The 15,834-nt window shown below is 52.4% G+C and overlaps 2 protein-coding genes across 9 annotated transcripts in view; one reads left to right on the plus strand and one right to left on the minus strand.

Moving 5' to 3' along the window:
* TEAD2 (TEA domain transcription factor 2) overlaps positions 1 to 10,679 on the minus strand; it is a 15,918-nt gene extending 5,239 nt beyond the window's left edge. For 3 of the 5 annotated variants that reach the window (XM_081807255.1, XM_081807254.1, XM_081807250.1), the window contains exons 1-9: positions 10,604 to 10,679; positions 8,692 to 8,929; positions 8,309 to 8,373; positions 7,770 to 7,832; positions 6,602 to 6,613; positions 6,270 to 6,377; positions 6,102 to 6,160; positions 3,001 to 3,065; positions 1,810 to 1,958 (exon numbers count right to left, since the gene is read on the minus strand). In XM_081807255.1, coding sequence (XP_081663381.1) covers positions 1,810 to 1,958; positions 3,001 to 3,065; positions 6,102 to 6,160; positions 6,270 to 6,377; positions 6,602 to 6,613; positions 7,770 to 7,832; positions 8,309 to 8,373; positions 8,692 to 8,923 — 753 coding nt within the window. In that variant the 5' untranslated portion in view covers positions 8,924 to 8,929; positions 10,604 to 10,679. Of the gene's footprint in view, positions 1 to 1,809; positions 1,959 to 3,000; positions 3,066 to 6,101; positions 6,161 to 6,269; positions 6,378 to 6,601; positions 6,614 to 7,769; positions 7,833 to 8,308; positions 8,374 to 8,691; positions 8,930 to 10,563 lie in introns of all 5 variants that reach the window. The other 2 variants (XM_081807251.1, XM_081807253.1) reach the window with 2 other exon arrangements.
* Positions 10,680 to 10,711: 32 nt separating this feature from the next.
* On the plus strand, positions 10,712 to 15,814 carry DKKL1 (dickkopf like acrosomal protein 1). 4 transcript variants are annotated; one of them, XM_031020412.2, is made up of 5 exons: positions 10,712 to 10,779; positions 12,303 to 12,477; positions 12,997 to 13,137; positions 13,260 to 13,352; positions 15,414 to 15,814. In XM_031020412.2, the coding sequence occupies exons 2-5, from the start codon at positions 12,322 to 12,324 to the stop codon at positions 15,723 to 15,725; spliced, it is 702 nt and encodes a 233-aa protein (XP_030876272.2). In that variant the 5' UTR covers positions 10,712 to 10,779; positions 12,303 to 12,321; the 3' UTR covers positions 15,726 to 15,814. The 4 variants fall into 4 exon arrangements, with proteins under 4 accessions (XP_030876272.2, XP_006749333.2, XP_030876273.2 ...); XM_006749270.3 differs by lacking the exon at positions 10,712 to 10,779 and adding an exon at positions 11,844 to 12,043; XM_031020413.2 differs by lacking the exon at positions 10,712 to 10,779 and adding an exon at positions 11,876 to 11,904.
* Positions 15,815 to 15,834: the final 20 nt, after the last annotated feature.

The raw sequence follows: 15,834 nt of genomic DNA on the forward strand, positions 1-15,834 counted from the left end.
CAGGGTCCTTGGGCCCTTCCCTCTGCCCACACCCCTGCTTGTGCTCTCTGACAAATAAATAAGTAAATCTTAAAAAAAAAGGGGCGCCTGGGTGGCTCAGTTGGTTAAGCGACTGCCTTCGGCTCAGGTCATGATCCTGGAGTCCCGGGATCGAGTCCCACATCGGGCTCCCTGCTCGGCGGGGGGTCTGCTTCTCCCTCTGCCCTGTTCCCTCTCATGCTCTCTGTCTCATTCTCTCTCTCTCAAATAAATAAATAAAATCTTTAAAAAAAAAAAAAAAAAGAATGACTGCTCTGTACACCCACGAAAACTTGAGCTTCCCCTATCCCAGCACATACTCATCATTCAATAGACATCTATTGAGAGACCTACTGTGTGCAGGCACTGGGTCCTATGGCTATAAGACAAAGTCCCTGGCCTCATGGAGTCTACTAGCAAAGACAGAAAATTTTAAAAATCAACCCATGGATAAAATAAATTTCAGAGTGACAAATGCTATGAAAAAAATTCCCAATAAAGAATAGTAAAGCAGTTGAGCATGATGGCAGCTGGTATTTTCCATAAAGTGGTCTGGGGAATACAATCTGAGAAGATAAGCAAAGGCCTGAATGAATGGAGAGAGACAGTGGTGGTATCTGGGGAAAACATATTCCAGGTGGCAAGAATAGCAGATGCAAAGGCCCTGAGGCAGGAGTGGGCCTGGTGTGTTTGAGAAAGAGCATGGAGGCCAGTGTGACCAGAGCAGAGTGGGCAAGCATATAAGGGCAGGAGGTGAGGGCAGAGCAGGAATTGGGGTCAGATCATGCAGAGCCTTGTGGGAAACTGAAAAGACTTTACCTTTGCTCCAAGTGAGATGAGAGGGTTTCAACTTGGGTTTTATAGGACCACCATACACAGCAATTGGTGTTTATGTGGCTGTGGCAGAGACTGCTAGGTGTTCAGAAACCCCCCCATTCCTTTTCACACAACTAAACTACACTTCCCAGACCCCTTTGCAGTGAGGTGTGGCCACATGACTAAATTCTGGCCAATGGGATGTGAGCAGAACCTGATAGTTGTCACTTCCAAGACAGACCCCCGTAAAAACTCCTGCACAATTCTTGAGTCTCTCCCTTCCACCATCTGCTGGCCAGATGCAGGGAATCCAGCAGCAGATTCTGAAGCCCTAGAAAATGTCAGAACCACAAAATGGAAGGAGCCTGAATTCTCCGAATCACTGTGTGTAAAGCTCCTAACTGAACAGCTACACTGAAATGTTACATGAGTAAGAAACTGGTGTTATGTTCATTCCCTGAAGGTTAAGGTTATTTCTGCTAACAGTCAGCCCACCATGACTAATATGGCATCTGTCTCCGTTCAGGCCCAGGAAAAGCTCAAGTCTAGAAACAAGATCTGTTTTCCAGGTTCCCAGTCTCCACCACAAAACCTGGCACACAGTAGGCCCTCAAAAATATTTGCTGAATGAACAAGCAATGACCTGGAGAGTTTCTCTGACCTTCCCAACCGTGACCCCACGACCATCCAGTTCCTCCATGCTAGCAGTTCTCAAAGTGTGGTCCCCAGGCCAGCAGCATCAACATCGCCTGGGAGAATGTTAGAAATGCAAATTCTCAAGCCCCACACCAGACCTACTGAATCAGAATCTGAAGGTGGGGCCCAGCAATCTATGTTTCAACAAGCCCTCCATGTTATTTTGATACATGCTAAAGTTTGAGAACCACTGGTTTATCCTTTCCCTTCCTATCACCCTCTACATTCCAACCCCCTGCCCCCGCTCCCGGCCAGTGACTATTCTAAAATTGCACTCACAGAATCAACGGCATCGGGTGGTTCCACAAAGGCTGAGAACTCCACCAGCTGCAACCGGGCAGTGCCCAGGGCCCGAGCCTGCCAGGCTGGGGGTGATGGGGCAGGTGGGGGCAGGGCAGGGGGTGACAGGGCTTGGGGGGGCTCGTACCCTAGAGAGAGGAAAAAAAGAACAATAAAAATGGCTAACATGTATTAAATACATCAAGCACTCTTCTCTCTTGCCTACCTCCGCTTAGAAGCTAAAAAAGCTAAATACTCACTTTCCCAGCCTCCCTTGCAACTAGAGATGGCCATGTGACACAGTCCTGGCCAATGAGACGTTAGGGGAAATCTGCTGAGGGGCTTCTGAGAAGGAGTTTCTTCCTGAATGAAAAAGACAGAACTTTGGGAGGAGAAAGCTTTTGGCCCTGGCCAAGTCCTGCTTGAGACATGATGCCTGGAATCACAACAGCCATCTTGGGACAGTAAGAGGCCAAGGGACCTATAGAGATGCCAGTCCTCATACTGCTGAGCTGCTGAGTCAGCATAAGAGCACCCCATCTCCAGACTTTTTGTTATGTGAAATCATTAAAGCCTTTATTATTTAAGGCACTATTAATTTGGGCATTCTGTTATTTGCAGCCAAAAGCATTACGAATTGATGAATCTGTGGAACCTGAGAGTTCTCTTTCACCAGTATGAGTTCTTAGGACCACATCAGCATGGACTTCTGGAAGCCATCTTTGCTGCCAGGTGGGAATGAAGCCACCACACACCACAGGGGAAAGCAGAACCAAGCAAAGCTGATACTACCATTTGAGCCCCTGGATCCAGCTGTGCCTGAAGCCGTCAAGTCACCCCTGAAATATCAGTTACCTAAACCAATAAATTCCTTTTTTTTTAGCTTGATTTAAGCAAATCATTGAGCTTGATTTCAGTTTCTGCCACTTGCATCTGAAAGAATCTTCATATGGACCTTCCCAGTGTCCTCGAGGCTAGCACATGGCAGAACACAAACCCAGTGTGTCTGAATTCAAAGGCCATGATCTTAACCACTACAAATTCTATCACTCATCTTTCCATACCCCCTACAAGCCTTGCCTCAGATCTGGACCTCTGTAGAAATGTGTGCCCTGATCAGTGGAAGGTGAAGGAAAGGCAGTTGGGGTTGAGGAGAGAGGGGAGACAAGAAGATACAGAGTAGACTCTTACCTGGGAGGTCAGTAGATGGGGGGGTCAGTGACAAGGAGAACGGTGTCTGCGAGAATGGCTTCACACTGAGGGAGAAAGGAAGCTGGGGGTCAGCAAGGTAGAAAGGTAACTGTACCAGCTAAGGTTTACCAGGGGCCACCACAAGCCAGACCCTTTGCTAGCTAGCACGTAATGTGCAAAAGTTCACTGAATCCTCACAGCCTGGGAGGTTAGGTGCAATTACTGCTCTTCCCATTTTGCGTAGGAGGAAACTGAGGCACACACAGTCACAAAGCTGGGGCACAGTGGAGCCTGGGCTCAAATCCAAGTCAGTCCCAACTACGAAGCCTGTGGTCTTGTTGATGATATTTTGGTGCCTCTCACAAAATGGCAGAAAGAGAAGAGAAACAGGATCTCAGGAGGTGGGGAAAAAAAACACAAAAGAATAGGCAACGTGGGGAAAGAGGAGGATGAAGGGTCAGGAGGGTAGGAGAAAATGACCAAGGGTCAGGAGATGGGACATCGATCCGAAGTTCGGGGTGGGGAAGCAGCACAACAAAATCTAAATGTCCAATTTAGATTCTGTCCAATGCAACTTCCTGCCATGATGGACATGTTCCATACCTGCACTGTCCAGTATGGTAGCCACTGGCCACATGTTGCTACTGAGCATATGACACGTGACTACTGAGCACAAATGTGACTAGAGTGCCTAAGGGACTGAATTTTTAATCTTTTTTTAAAAGATTTTATTTATTTATTTGACAGAGAGAGGGATAGCGAGAGCAGGAACAGAAGCAGGGGGAGTGGGAGAGGGAGAAACAGGCTTCCCGCGGAGCAGGGAGCCCGATGCGGGGCTCGATCCCAGGACCCTGGGACCATGACCTGAGCCAAAGGCAGACGCTTAACGACTGAGCCACCCAGGTGCCCCTGAATTTTTAATTTTAATCGACTTAAAATTCAGTAACTGTACGTGGCTAGTGACTGCGGTATCAGACAGCACAGCTCTAGAGGCCAATTACCCCGAGGGGATGATTGAGACTGAAAGGTCAGAGGCCACAGAGAAAACACTTGGGGTCAGAGGTCAGGAAGAGGTCAAGAGTCAAAAGACCAGGGGCACCTGGCTGGCTCGGTCCATACAGCACGAGACTCTGGATCTCAGGTTTGTGGGTTCGAGCCCCATGTACGGTGTAGAGATTACTAAAAATAAAATCTTGGGGCGCCCCAATAAAATCTTATATAATAATAATAAATAATAATAATAAAATAAAATCTTAAGGGGTGCCTGGGTGGCTCAGTAAGTTAAGCGTCTGACTCTTGATTTCGGCTCAAGTCGTGATTTCATGGGTCAAAGGATGGAGCCCTACATTGAGCTCCCTGCTCAGCGGGAGTCTGCCTGAGATTCTCTCTCTCTCTCTCTCAAATAAATAAATAAAAATAAGATAAAACAAAATAAAATATTTAAAAATAAATAAATAAAATATTTTAAAAAATGAAAATTAAAAATATTAAAAAAAACAAAAAGAGTCAAAAGACCAGAATCAGAAAGACACAAACTCCAGGGACCTTCAGACCTCCACTCCCAGGGGCCTTGCCCTAGTACTCGGCATCCCAATTCTGAAATCGAAACTCCAGTACCCTACCCACTGACTTAATCTCTTGTCATCAGGGCTGCTGGCCAAACACCACCTCCTCAGAGAGGCCTTTCTTGATCACTGTGTAAATAGGGCACATACACCTTGTTTTATTTCCCACATTTATTCCTTTTGTGTGAATGTTTATTTGTTTACATGTTTATTGTCGGTCTCCTCCCCGCTCCAAATGGGGGGATCCATGAAGGAAGGGATCCTGTCTAACTTGTTTAATGCTGTGTCCCAATCTAATGAGAGTACCGGGCACTTAAGAGGTGCTCAATAAACATTCGACTGACTGGCCAGTGGCTGAATACCTTCTCTCATTTCCTGGAGCTCACCAAATCTTCCTACCTCAGCGCCTTGGCACATGCTGTTTTCACTGCCTAAAATATTCCCAAACCCCATTCTTCGCCTGGCCAAGTCCTACTCTGCCTTCAAGGTTATCTCCTCACAGAAACCCCCAGAACTCTCTCCCTCAACCCAGAACCTGGTGCAGTTCTTCACAGCACATCACATACTCTTCAGTTTTGTGTTTAGGCAGGCGATGATTTAATTAACATCCATCTCCCCCATTTGACTATCAGCTGCCCTAAAGGTGGACCCCAGTGCCACTGACCCACCCCTCCTTCCAGCTCAGCTCCCTCCCTGCAAACCTGCAGTTCCTTCTGCCCAGGGGACTTGTTCTGACCCTTTCCTGGGTCCTAGCACCTCACCGGGGAAATTTCTTCTCTCCCTGGAGCCTGGATCCCACAGCATGTCACTTCCCTCCTTCTCTGGCAACACCCTCAACACCACTCCTCACAGCCCTGCGGCCACATTGCCCTCCCAACACCCCGCCTGGATCCATTGGCTGCTCTCTGGGCTGAAAACTGCCCTTCCCATGAGTCTCTGGGGCTTGTTTCTATTCTTCCAGGCAACAAACACATTCTGTCACCCTCAGGGCTCTCTCAGGGCTAAAATGGACGTTCCCATGTACCTCGGGGACCCATTTCCTTCCTTTGACTCTGAGAGAAGACACCTGCTCTCCCCTCAGGCCCAAGAACACCTCTGCGGGAGGAGAACACACCTTCCCATGAGCCTCTGGGGCCTAGCCAATCTCACTGGGATGCCATTATCCCCACGGACGTCCTCCCGGCCCTGCACATTCATCCAGTCCCACACTGAGTTCCTTTCTTCCCCAAACCTGCTCCTCCCCCAGGTCACCCATCTCCGGACTGCCACCAACCCCAGTCACCACCTGACCCTGGGCACTGTCCCTGCCTCCCCACTCCTTCTCAGTCCGTGAGGCCCCTCCTCCGGACTCTCGCTTCGCTGCCCCCACCTCCCCCCCAGTATCCCAGGTCAGGCCACGTCCTCCGCTCCAGACCCTCACCCCAGCCTCCTCTCTGGGATTCAAATCCAGAGAGCTGGGTGCAGAAGCAGGGTAAGAAAGGTCTATGTAGACAGAATGGGGAGTGGGGGTGCTGAGCCAAAACAGAAAGTACTCACTCTGGAACATTCCAGGGGGGACCAGAGCCCCCTGACCAAAACTGGAAAAGCTCAGAAGCCTGAAAAAGAGACAAAGAAGGGGGGGCAGGGGTCAGTCAGTCAGTCAGTGCCCCGTCGAAACCAGAGCCCCCCCCTTTCCAGTTCTGAGCCCCACAATCCCTCAGCCACCTGAGGACCAGCAGGGCCCAGTTTGGCCTGCAGGGAAGGTGCTGAGATGAGCTGGGCTGAGGACATGGTGGCCATGGTCTGGAAAGCCTTGTCCTTGGAAACCTGGTCCTGGAGGAGAAGTTGAGGTCCATGTTAATGGGGAATCCCAGTCGACATAGCAGGGGTGGGTCAATGCCAGGGAGGGCAAGCATGGGGAGATGCGGAGCTGGGGAGTCAAGGCAAAGATTTGGGGGAGGGCACAAATCCTTCTTCCTACAGCCCCCTGCCCCTCCTGGCCCCCTCAGGAATGCTGGGGTAAAGCAGCGGGTGGGAGGATGGGCAGGGGGACTTACCACATTCAAGGCCTGCCCGTGGGGGTGGGGGAGGGTGCCAAAGGAAGAAAGAAAACATGACTTAGGAAGTGAGGCCTGGATTCTCACCTTCCTGCTCTCCCTACCCCTACAGTTCCACCACCCTGAGCTGAAAAATGGGAGGAAGGGGGAGCAAGGATGAATATGGAACAGGAAGTAGAGGGGCCCAGGCCTAGAGGGAAAAAGGGGTTCTTATACCCATCATAAAAGACAGTACACAGTATAAGGGTTTCTAGGTCAAAAAAGAGGTGGAAGTGAAGGTTTCCGGATATGCCGACAACAGGACGTGAGAATTTCAGACCCAGAGGGAATAGGTAGTGAACATTTCCTAGCCCAGACAGGACAGAGATGGGACCATGAGGTCCAGAAAAGACCAGAAGTGAAAGTTTTTTGGACCTGGAGAGAAAGCAGATGGAGGCTTCTGGGTATAAAAAAAAAAAAAAAGGAACAGGAAGTGATGGTCCCCAAATCCAAAGGAAGAGGCAGAAAAGACCCTACACCCAAAGGAGAAGAAAATGAGGGTCTCGGGCCAAGAGGGAACCGGAAATCCAGCGGATGAAGAAAAAGAATGTGAAAATTTCCAAACAAAACAAAGATTTCTGGACACGGAAATGACAGGCAGGCCACATGGGGACTAAAAAATGGGAAGATGAACCAGAAAGAGATGAAGAAGAGGTCCTCATAGCACATGAGGGGAAAGAGAGGACACCAGGAGGAGGAGAGGAGAGGAGAGGAGAGGGAGGGAGGGGGATGACAGCAGTGGCCAGAGGAGAGGCCTGACACCCTGTCCTTCTTGCCTGTCTTGAGCTAAATCTCTGTCCCCCTCTCTCTACGAATCTCTTCCTCACCCAGGACCTCTATCCACCCCACTTCCTGGGCCACTCACCCCGCACCTGGGATCTCTACTTCCTCGTTCTGTCTACGTCTCCGTGTGACTGTCCCCATCTCTGGTTCTCTGTTACCCACTCTGGGCCTCTCTGTCCCCCTTTCTCTGCATTGCTGTTGACCTCTTCTCTGGGTCTCTGTCTCCCCTCTCTCGCTGGGTCTCTGTCTCCTTCTCCCTGGGTCTCTGTGTCCCTCTCTCTGATCCTCTGTCCCCCACTCTCATGGTCTCTGCCCCCTCTCTCTGGGTGTCTGCCTCGGTCCCTACCTTGAGCTTGGACTGGATTTCCCTTGATTTCCTTCGAGCCAGAACTTGGATGTGACTAGAGACCTGGGGGGAGCGACAGAGAAGCAGACTCAGGCCATGGCCACTTGCCCCTTGAATCCCCTCCCCCTTCCCACCCTCCAGGTGGCCCCCAGAGCTCCCAGAACATGAAAGATGATGAACGCACAGAACATACTAGCTATCTCCGGCACATGCTAACACAGATGTGTCCACAGAGGCTGGTCTCTTCTCACCAGTGCTACTGATCTTCCCCAGACCCAGCAAATCCGGGCCTCCTTTCCCTTCCTCATCTTCTTTCTGGATCTTTTCGGCCTCTCTACCTTAGTCTCTGGTTCTAACACAGCTGCTAAGAGATCCAGACCAAAACAGGCACAGTAGAGAATACTCATAGAGGTGCCAACGAGACAGACGAAAGCACATGACCCAGATCCTCCTTGAACCGGAAGCCGCCCATCTGAGGATGGCCCCTCCCCCAAAGACAAGCCCGCCCCAGAGAGAGGCCCACAAGTCAGTCCTGAGACCTGTTTGCGAGTTCGGGTCTTCCCTGTTCTCAGCTTGATGTAGCGGGCAATCAGCTCATTCCGACCTGAAGAGTCAAAGACGGGACAGAGTTAGACCTTCACGGGACTTCCCAACACACAGGACACCAGGGAAGAAGAGAGAAGCAACAGTCTGCAAGCAAGCTGGGCTGCAGATCATTGCAGCTCTTTGGGAGAGGAGTTACCACCACAGACTTTGGAGCCTGACTGCCTGGGTTCAAATCCCAGCTCCCCACTGCTGTGACCTTAGGCAAACCATTTAACCCTCCTATGCCTCAGTTTTCTCATCTGTGCAAGTAGCAATGACAGCTCCTACCTGAGTCTTAATCAGTGGGGGCCAGGGCAGAAGAGAGGGGGGGACTCACCATACATCTTGCCTTCATCAGACAGGATGATTTTCCGCCGGCCGCATGGCGGGTAGATGGCCAGGGCCTCCTGGAAGCTCTGCTCGATGTCTGGACTCCACACACCTTCTGCGTCCGGACCCCCATCGCCCCCAGCCCCCTCGCTGCCGCCGGTGCCCTCCTCACTTCCTTCCTCACTTCCTGTCCAGCCACTGCCATCGTCCAGGGGGGCCCCAGCCCGGGGTTCCCCCATCTGGGCCTGGAGGAACATAGAGCTCAGCAAGGTTCCCCACCCCCCACCCAGCCGCCCCCCAGAGAGACTTCAGGGCAGTGAGGGCTGGGAGTTCAGATTGCTGGGTCTGAGGGAGGAGAGAGCGAGGGGGCCCGGATTTCTGGGTCTGAGGGAAGCAGGAGGCTGGGGGTCGGGACTCCTAAGTCCTGCAGAAGGGGGCTGGATTTTCTGGGGCAGCTGAGGGTAACAGTGTCCTCTGTGTTTCCAGGGGAACTGGGTTGTGGTGAAGTCTTGAAGACCCCAGAGTAATGCCTACGGCGCATGAGGGCCAAACCTTTGGGTATGGATTACTGGCTTAAAGAAGACTGGAGTCGGGGCCTAGTTGCAGGGAAGGGGGTTGTGGATGAGATCTTCTCAGTCCCACCCCAAGAACAGGTGCTAGGATGTGAACAGCAGCTGCTAGAAAAGAAGGAGGAGGGGCCCTGGCCCTAGTAAGACTGAAGGGGGGGCGTCCAGAGAGAGGGGGACAGAGATCCAGGGAGCACAGACAGACTTCCAGAGAGGGGGAAACAGAGATCCAGTGGGGCGGGGGGAGACAGACACCCAGAGAGGGGAGGCAGAGAGACCCAGAGAAAGAGGGGGACAGAGACCCAGAGAGAAGGGGAGAGAGACCCAGAGAGAGAAGGGACAGAGACTCAGGGCAAAAACTCAAGCCCAGACCAGGAAAGACCCACAGAACCACAGACTGGAGGGCAGGGGCGCCCTGCCATCAGGAGAGCCAGAACAAAGGGCCCAGGCGTCCCCTCCCCCAGTTTCCCACAACCCCCATCTGGGGAGGGGCTGGCCGGCAAGGGCGCCTCCCCTCTGGCCCTCGGCCCCGCCCCTTCCCTCCCCTCCCCCTGCGCCGTGGGCTCGGATCCAACTCAAGTTCCCAGTGACTTTCCGGAGGCCAGGAACAGGGGAAAACTTTTTCCAATACAGTCAGATCCCGCCTCCCAGGCGGCTCCACGTCTTCCACAGCTTTCCCAGGACCCCAGAGTCCAGGCTCCCATCCCCCTCCTCCCTCGGACCCTGGAGCCCAGGCCGAGACAGACAAAGACCCCAGGCCGAGCCCAGTGGCGCTGAGGCGTTCAGGACCCCCGTAGGCCAAAATCCCAGCCCAGCTCTCCCCATGTGGCCAGACAAAGGGACGGAGGAGCCGGGTAAGAAAGGTCCCCACTAATTTCCCGCCCCAGGCCCCAAACTTCCGAAAAGGCAAGACTGAAGATCCAGAAAGCACTGTAGCCCGCCCTATGCCACCCCGGAGGCCTCCTTTCTCCATTAGGAGGACCAGGCGTCCACAAATGACACACAGAAACCAATTCGGTTAGAAACACGTACAGGATCCTTTCTCACTTCAAACCCACACCGCTGCATACACTCATACCCTCCGGACACAGCCGCCAAAGTCCCCAGCCCTCACCCACTCCCGAGCGCACAATCCCAAACTCAGACCCATCAACAGACACCCCAACTCCGGCGAAAGTTCCAACACCTCACTAAGACTCGGTCACAAGAGCAAACTCGGGCCCCCGGGCAAAAAGAGGGCGGCAAGCAATTCAGAGACGATCCCACAAACACCTCAACTCACAACACGTAGTTTCCCACCCCAACTCACACACCCCAAAGCTGGATCCCCGACTCCCGCCGGCGCCTTCCTACCTCCCGGCCTGGGGCTGGGGAGCCGCGGGCGGGCGGGGCGCTGCGAGGGAGAAAGTTGCCCGGGAGCTTTGTTTGGGAAAAGTGGGAGGGACCGGAGGGGGGGGCGGGCCCGGGCGCCGGACACAGGGAAGGGGGATCCGACCGTGACAGTTTGGAGGATTTTTGCTTTGGCAAAGGTGAAGTCTAGCTTGGGCCTGGTAGGAACTTCAGGATTCAGATGCTTGCAACCCTGGGAGAGGAGAGGGATGGGGATCCGGACTCCTAGGTCCCAGGGCGGAGATTGTTGGGGGCCAAGAAACCTGGGTCTGAAGGAGCTGGGGTCTGGGGCCCTGGACTTTTGACTACCCTCTAATGTGTTTGTATTTGGGGATGTGGGAGTGATAAGAACACAAAAGAATCTTTTCTGTTCAGCCTCAAGTATATTTTTTGAGGATCGGGGTATGTGAGGATGGGTTTTTGATTTCTAAGACAACAGGGTTTCCTGTGACTTTGCCAGAGTTAAGAGGCGGGCAAAAGGACTGGGAATTTATTGGAGATTCACGGGAGAGCAGACTCTTGCAAACACACGCGCCAGTGGACTGGAGGTGGCAGCTATCCCAAGACCGGGAGAGAGCCTCGGTGCCCGAGCGGAGAGGAGCTACGGCCCGGACTCCTGGGTCCCTCAAAGATGAGGTGTCGGATGTTCAAACTCAGGGAAATAGAAGCGCTTGGGGTCCGGACTCTGGGACCCTAAGGCGAAGGGAGCCTGGATTCCGGGCTCCTTGGAAGGTGGAACATAGGACTGGATTTAGGTTTCCGGAGAGGGTGGGGCTTTTTAGTGGAACCGAAGAGGGCTGTTGAATGCAGCAATCGTTTCAAATCCCGGAGAAGATGAGAAAGGACACGGAGAAACTCAGAGATAAATACAAAACTAAGGAGTGGATGAACCAGAATGTTCGGACTCGGGGACTGGGAGCCTAAGAATGGAACTGAAGGGGCTAGCGGCGAGACCCGGGGCACAGAGGAGTGGCCCAGGTGTGGGGGCACGGCTCTAAGCAAGGGGCGTGGCCATCTGCCATTGAGGTGGGGCGCGAGGGCCGAGATCCGAGAACGCAGGCCACACCGGGGATTCAGGGCCGAGGTCAACCGGCAGGGGCGTGGTCAGACGATGGGGGTGTGGTTAACAAATAGGGGCGTGCCTCCGCCCTTAAGGGCGTGACCACCCAATAGCGGGCCCGGCTCGTGGGTGAGGTCAGCAGATGGGGGCGTGGTCAGGTAATAGGGGCGAGGCTAAGGCTCGCAGAGCTCATCCAACGCTCCAGGTATCCCGCCTGGGCTCGAGACCAGAACTGTTTGGATTTAACAGTCCGTGGACCGACGGCTGGAGTCTGAGAGTCCGGTGACCGGGCTGTGGTCTAGCATAAGGCGGGGCCCAGGAAAAGGGGCGGGGCGTGGGAGAAGGTGAGGAATGAGATCTGGGTATGAATGCGGGCGAAGGAGAGGAAAGAGATCGGTTTGTGAGGCAGCTCCCTGAGGAGAGGGGCCTGGGAGGAGGGGCGGGGCCTGACGCGATGGAGGGAGTGGGGCCAGAAGGACCGAGGGGGAGCAGTGGGCGGGGTGTGAGGAATTGCCCGGGCCAGGAATGGGAAAGGGGTGCAGGTCTTGGGTGGGGGCGTGACCATTTTAGAAGCGGGGACTCTGACCCCTACCTATGCCACAGCCTCCCGGCCCGCCCCGCAATGTGGCAACCTCTGGTCCTGCTGCTGCTGGTCCCCTCTGCCCTGGTGCCCCCCTCCACTGCAGCCCCGATCCGCGATGCTGACGCCCAAGAGAGCTCCTCAGGTTTTCTAGGCCTCCAGAGCCTAATTCAAGGCTTCACCCGGCTTTTCCTGAAAGTGAGCAATGGCAAGGATTGGGGGTAGGAAGAGGTAAAAAGGAGAGGGATGGGGGCAGATGGGGACTGAAGGATGGAAGGGGTTCGGAGAGACAGAATGGAAGGCGGGTTGCGGCCAGGCAGAAGGAGTAAGAGAAGGAAGGAGTCAAAGGGACGGAGAGAGATCAATAGAGGGTGACAGCAGACCGAGAGAGAGGAAGAAAGGGAGGAAATCAAGCAGAGAGGGAGATGAGACAGAGAGACAAAGACTGGATGGAGAGAGAGACTCGGAAGGAGAAGGGGATGGGGCCATAGAGACAGTAAGACGGGGGCGGGGAGGGGGGAGCAGGAATAGGAAGGTTATGGGACAGATGGGGGATGGGACACAAGGTGACCAGGTTAGGCCCTAAGGGTCAGAGGACAGAGAGAGAAGGAGCTGGGAGGTACTTGGGGCAAGGCCTCAAGGACATCCTGGTAGGGCTGCAGATTTACTTGGGAGTCTTGAGATCCAGCAAATCAATGGTCCCTCCTCTGGCCCCAGGATGACTTGCTGCGGGGCATGGACAGCTTCTTCTCTGCCCCCCTGGACTTCCGGGGCCTCCCCAAGAACTACCACCAAGAAGAGAACCAGGAACACCGGCTGGGGAACAACACACTCTCTAGCCACCTCCAGATCGACAAGGTGCCTGTGCCGGGAAGTCTCTCCTGGAGTCTCCCCATGATCCCTCATGCTGCAGCATCAGTGGGGAGGAGGGCAGCGGAAGGAAGCAGTTTTGCTCTCACTCTCTCCTCCTGATCTCACAGGTGACAGACAACAAAACAGGAGAGGTGCTGATCTCCGAGCAGGTGGTGGCATCCATTGAGTCGGGAAAGGGGAGCTTGGAAGGTGACTGGAAGGTTAGGACATGCCCCTGACAAAATGTCCCATCCCAAACATTTTCTGTAGTTTAGGAGAAGATGAGTTGACACTCCCATTCCGACTGTTCACTTCCTCTCACTGGGCCTCAGTTTTATCATCTGTCAAAGGGACCAACCAGCTCTCAGAAATGAGGGTTTACAACCTCAGAGTATATCTCCCCACTCGCTTAGTAAACCCCAGAGAGTTTTGTAAACCAAAAACTGCTTTACCAAGTGCTGGGTAATCTTCACCCTTGTAAATCCCAAAGTGTGTTTTTATCTCAAAGTACTCTGCAAACTTCCAAGTACTTTTTAATCTGTCCCAAAGGGATAGATCTCTCTCTCATAAACTTCAAAATGTGATCTTTCATTCCAAAGTGCTTTATGAACCCCAAATCCTTTGCGTAGCTCACCTTTGTAAACCTCTAAGGGTGATTCTAACCACAAAGTGCTTATTTTCTTATCCTAAAACGTTTTAAGAACCCCCAAGCACTTGGCAAACCCATATGGGTCTTCCACACACACCCCCCACCCAGATTTTCTTGAATTTTTGAATCGACAGAACAGTTGAAAAAAATATATAATACAGTAAACCTGTATTCCCTTTTCTTTTTTTTTTTTTTAAGATTTTATTTATTTATTTGAGAGAGAGAGAATGAGAGAGAGCACATGAGAGGGGGGAGGGTCAGAGGGAGAAGCAGACTCCCTGCCGAGCAGGGAGCCCGATGCGGGACTCGATCCCGGGACTCCAGGATCATGATCTGAGCCGAAGGCAGTCGCTTAACCAACTGAGCCACCCAGGCGCCCCACATTTACTTTATTTTTACTTTATCATTTTTGAACTATGTGACAGTGAAGTATTGACATCATGGCACGCCACCCTTAAAGCCTTCAGTGGGTATCTCCAAAGAATAATGCATTCTCCCGCATGACCACAGTACCATTTTTACACCCAAGAAATTTAACATTGATAATCACACTATTAGAGTTTCTGTATTAGTTTGCTAGGGCTGCCGTAACAAAGTACCACAGACTGGGTGGCTGAAACAACAGAAATGCTGGTTCCCAGTTCTGGAGGCTGGGCATTCAAGGTCAGGGTGTCACCAGGGTTGGTTCTTTCTGAGGCTGTGAGGAAGAATCTGTTCCATGCCTCTCCCCTAGCCTCTGGTGGTCTGCGGAAAATCTGTGGCATTCCTTGAAATGTAGAAGCATTCCCCCCCACCCCCATCTCTGCCTTCATCTTTCTCGGACTTGTCTCCATGTGCACCTCTATGTCCAAATTTCCCCCTTTGCATAAGGACACCAGTCGTATTAGATTACGGCCCACCCTAATGACCTTGTCTTAACTAATGAAATCTGCAATGACCCTGTTTCCAAATAAGATCACATTCCGAGGTACTGGGAATTAGGACTTTACCATACGAATGGGGGTGGGGGCGTGGAGACACAAATCTCCTACAGGACTTCTCAGAAAAATGCAGACTCTGATTCAGTAGGTCTGGATGTCTAATTTGCTAATTTATATGTCTAACAAGCTCCCAAATGTTGCTGATGCTGCTGGTCCACAGCCCACACTTTGAGTAGCAAGGAGCAAACAGACATTCAGTCCATACTCAACTGTCCTGAAAGAGGGACCAAAAGCTGTCCATAAGAGCTGATTTGTTTTTTGTTTTTTTTTTCTTTTTTTGAGCTGATTTGGTTTTTGACCCAGGATTAAATCAAGGATCACACGTTGCAACTGTGTGCTTTAGGAAAGCCAAGAGCTTTTAATCCCAAAGTGATTTGTACATTTCCAATTGCTTTCTAAACCTGAGTATGTTTAATCCTAAAATGGTTTTGAAACCTCGGAAAATGTGCTTTCCATCCCAAGAGTATTCTATAAATCTCAGTATTTTAAATTCTAAAGCACTTGTAAACCCCATCCTTTGTAAACCACAAAATGAGCTTTAAACTCCCAAAGCACCCTGTTGGTGGCAAAATGGGCTGAATATGCCAGAACGGACTTAGCATTCTGGGGTTGTCATTTGGAGTTTAAGACGTCTCCTTGTCCCTCCTCCCCAGGTTCCCAAGATAGAGGAGAAGGAGGCCTTGGTGCCTGTCCCAAAAGCCATCGACAGCTTCCACCCAGAACCCCATCCCCAAGTGGCCTTCTGGATCATGAAGCTGCCAAGGCGGAGGTCCCACCAGGATGTTCAAGAGGGCGGCCACTGGCTCAGTGAGAAGCGACACCGCCTGCAGGCCATCCGGGATGGGCTCCGGGAGGAGACCCACGAAGACAGCCTCGAAGAGGGCACCCAGGGCTCCTCCCACTCCAAGCTGCCCGCCCGGAAGACCCACTTCTTGTACATCCTCAGGCCCTCCCAGCAGCTATAGGGGTGGGGACCAGGGAATGCCTGCATGTACCCCCCACCAGACCCCACCCCAAGTACCATATAGAAATAAAGTTCTTATATCTAGCAGCACTTTCTTTTCAGGATCTGTC

The sequence above is a fragment of the Leptonychotes weddellii genome, chromosome 16 (assembly GCF_054177405.1).
Source record: "Leptonychotes weddellii isolate Sample4059 chromosome 16, ASM5417740v2, whole genome shotgun sequence".
NCBI lineage: Eukaryota > Metazoa > Chordata > Mammalia > Carnivora > Phocidae > Leptonychotes > Leptonychotes weddellii.

Bases quoted from the DNA above. Each gene is read 5' to 3' on its own strand.
- DKKL1 (XM_081807256.1), top strand. From the start codon at position 12,068: ATGCGGGCGAAGGAGAGGAAAGAGATCGGTTT. The intron at 12,100-12,302 runs GTGAGGCAGCTC...CCTATGCCACAG, and splicing joins GAGAGGAAAGAGATCGGTTT to CCTCCCGGCCCGCCCCGCAA. The intron at 13,353-15,413 runs GTTAGGACATGC...CCTCCTCCCCAG, and splicing joins GCTTGGAAGGTGACTGGAAG to GTTCCCAAGATAGAGGAGAA.